This window comes from Primulina eburnea, chromosome 15 (genome assembly GCF_022965805.1).
Source record: "Primulina eburnea isolate SZY01 chromosome 15, ASM2296580v1, whole genome shotgun sequence".
In the NCBI taxonomy this organism is placed as follows: domain Eukaryota; kingdom Viridiplantae; phylum Streptophyta; class Magnoliopsida; order Lamiales; family Gesneriaceae; genus Primulina; species Primulina eburnea.
The window spans coordinates 32,107,947-32,110,502 of record NC_133115.1 but is presented as its reverse complement, the minus strand read 5'-3'; the positions used below and the strand labels follow the sequence as shown (position 1 = coordinate 32,110,502).

At 40.5% G+C, this 2,556-nt stretch overlaps 1 protein-coding gene across 1 annotated transcript; it reads right to left on the bottom strand.

The window, feature by feature from the left end:
• Positions 1-233: 233 nt before the first annotated feature.
• On the bottom strand, positions 234-1,818 carry LOC140814485 (uncharacterized). Its single transcript, XM_073173492.1, has one exon. It carries the CDS (start codon positions 1,590-1,592, stop codon positions 564-566), a length of 1,029 nt encoding a protein of 342 aa, XP_073029593.1. The 5' UTR covers positions 1,593-1,818; the 3' UTR covers positions 234-563.
• Between the last annotated feature and the right edge of the window lie 738 nt (positions 1,819-2,556).

Sequence of the window (2,556 nt, the reverse complement as noted above, 5' to 3'; positions counted from 1 at the left end):
TCCATTTTAAAATAGTACTGTAGTGCACCGATGTTCCCTTCTCAGTCATGTAATCAAGAAGGAATACGCATATGGAGCAAAAATGATTTAATCGAAGTTTTTTTTTTCAAGAGATATACGTCTCCATGGTAAAAATCAGAATTCAAAAATGATTTAATCGAAGTCTGTATGCTAAAAAAACATAGAGAGCTGAAGTCTCCAACACCCACAAATTAAGATCGTTCATAACTTCATGTTCGGTTAAGTTCACATATTCAAGAAAGACAAGCTCTAATGTAAACATTCAAAGAAGAAGATACCTTTTGGACGCAGTGAAAGTTTAAGTAAATCAATTCAAGAACAAGCAACCATATCCCCGATCAAAATTAAAGAAAGAAAATGGAACTTCCAAGTTACCAACATATTCGACACTCTTTGCTCGACCAGTTCACAGAACAATAGCAATCCCTAACAAATAAGCAGCTCAAAGTCTTGACAATTCCAACTCCATTTTTAGTACCAATATCAGCTGCACTCGGATGTTGAGCACAAAAGAGATCACTATCTTGAAAACTACTCGTGACTCAACTTTCGTGCTCAGGAGAGGACAATTTTCTCGCCTTTTTAGCATGTCTCTCGGAAATTGTTCTAGCAAATGCCTCCACGATCCTCTGTTGTGACTCGAGTATCATTTCCGTCCTCTTCAACTCCATCTGCATTCTCGATTCCTCCATCTGCCGCGTCATGTCCATTTTTACCTTCTCCGTTTTCAAGATCCCCTCTCCCAGGGCTTGTATAGCATCCACAATCTCACCCATACCAGCAGCATCATCTGTTTTTTTGTTTGAAATCTGAGCCGTACTTTTCCCCAATTCACTACTCCTAAAAAACCCATCCCCCAGAATCATGCTAGAAGTCCCGTAGCCAGTAGCAACAGAATTAGTAAATCTGGGGTTAGGGTTATTAGGATATGGTTCATCAACGTCGTTGAATCTACTATACGCTTTCGACAAGGCGGGCCCTGCTGATACCATACCCGGGATCTTGATCCGGAATCCGGATGAAGACCCATTATTTGCGGGGCCTTGATCGACACCCTTCTGATTCTTATTATACAAATCGTTAACGCGCTTGACGCTGTTCTTATGGCCAAAATCATCTTCTTCATCGTCCGAGGAGGGCGGAGTGGGGTTATTATGACCCTTTTCCATAGCGTGCATGCTCTGGAAGTGCGCCCACGACGAGGAGAAGCGGCGGACGCCGCCGTGAGCGGCGGCTCTTTGGATCTCGGCGCGGTATCGCTTCCGAAGCTTCTCCATCTTGTGCCGACACTGCACGGAGGTCTTGGGGGGGCTGGCGTGGAAGTGTGACGCGACGTCATCGGCCACCTCCTGCCAGTGGTTGGCCCTGAGGTTTCCGCGGTTCAGAGAGTACCATTTCTCTCTGTAGGCATCGATGAGGACGAGAGTTTCCTCCGGGGACCAGCAAGGCGGCGGGAGGCGGCGAGACGTGGACGTGGCCGCGATAGCAATGGAGGGGAGGGCAAGAGTGGCGGTGGGAATATTGTCATCATCACGGGGGGAGGAAGAGGAAGGGGATATGATGGTAGCCATGGGTGGGTATGTTGAGATGTGGCGGAGGAGAGGGTGGTTGTGAGGGCATAATGAATGACAGATGGTGGGTGGGTCAAATTTTGTTGAAAGGGAGGAGCGGGGGCGGCGGGCGGGGCTGACTTGGTTGGGGATCTACCAAGATGAGTGGCCACCGCTCAGGGTGGGGAGGCTAACGTGGTGCAGCGGTGCTAAAATGTGCCTTGTCTTTAGAACGCCTGTCATATTTGATTATTACTATATTATTTGAAAAAACTTATTCTAAGTAATTTTGTTTTTAAATATCTAAAAATATAAGTAGAAGTTGAAAATTATGTAAAATAAATTTTTTAAATTAAATAATTACCGTTCTGATATTTGTTAATTTTTTTTGGTTCTCCCAATTATATAAGTATATCTATATTTAATAATATTTTTCTTATGTAGCTTATTTAATTCGAGGTGTTGCATATTAATTAAAAATTAATATTTTTCAGATATTGAATTAGGTAAATATGAAATCTGTTTAACAAAATTGATTGATAAAACAATCTCATAAAATTTTTTATGATATTAAAAAGATAACAAACCATTTATATAAGCACTCATTAAATAAGGTGAAATTGGAAAATTGTTTGTATAATTTATATTTCTAACTAATTTTGTAATTTGTGTGTAAAAAAAACAGATTTATATAATTCGAATGAAAGTAGTATAAAAGTTTTTTGGTGCAAAAAAAAATTAGATCTATATAATTCGACATCTGAAGATGCATCACAGAATATATATCAGCAAAATAATAGAATTCTTCGTCGTTAGATAAAAAAAAGGTTCATAGATAAGCGTAAAAAAAGATGCCGCCACATTTTATGGGTGCTAAAAGCAAGAGCATCTTACCACAACCCATAAAAGTGGGAATATCTTATCACTAGTACAAATTAGAGGCAAAAACTCACGGTGAGTTAGTTTATTAGTCGTATTTTGTGAG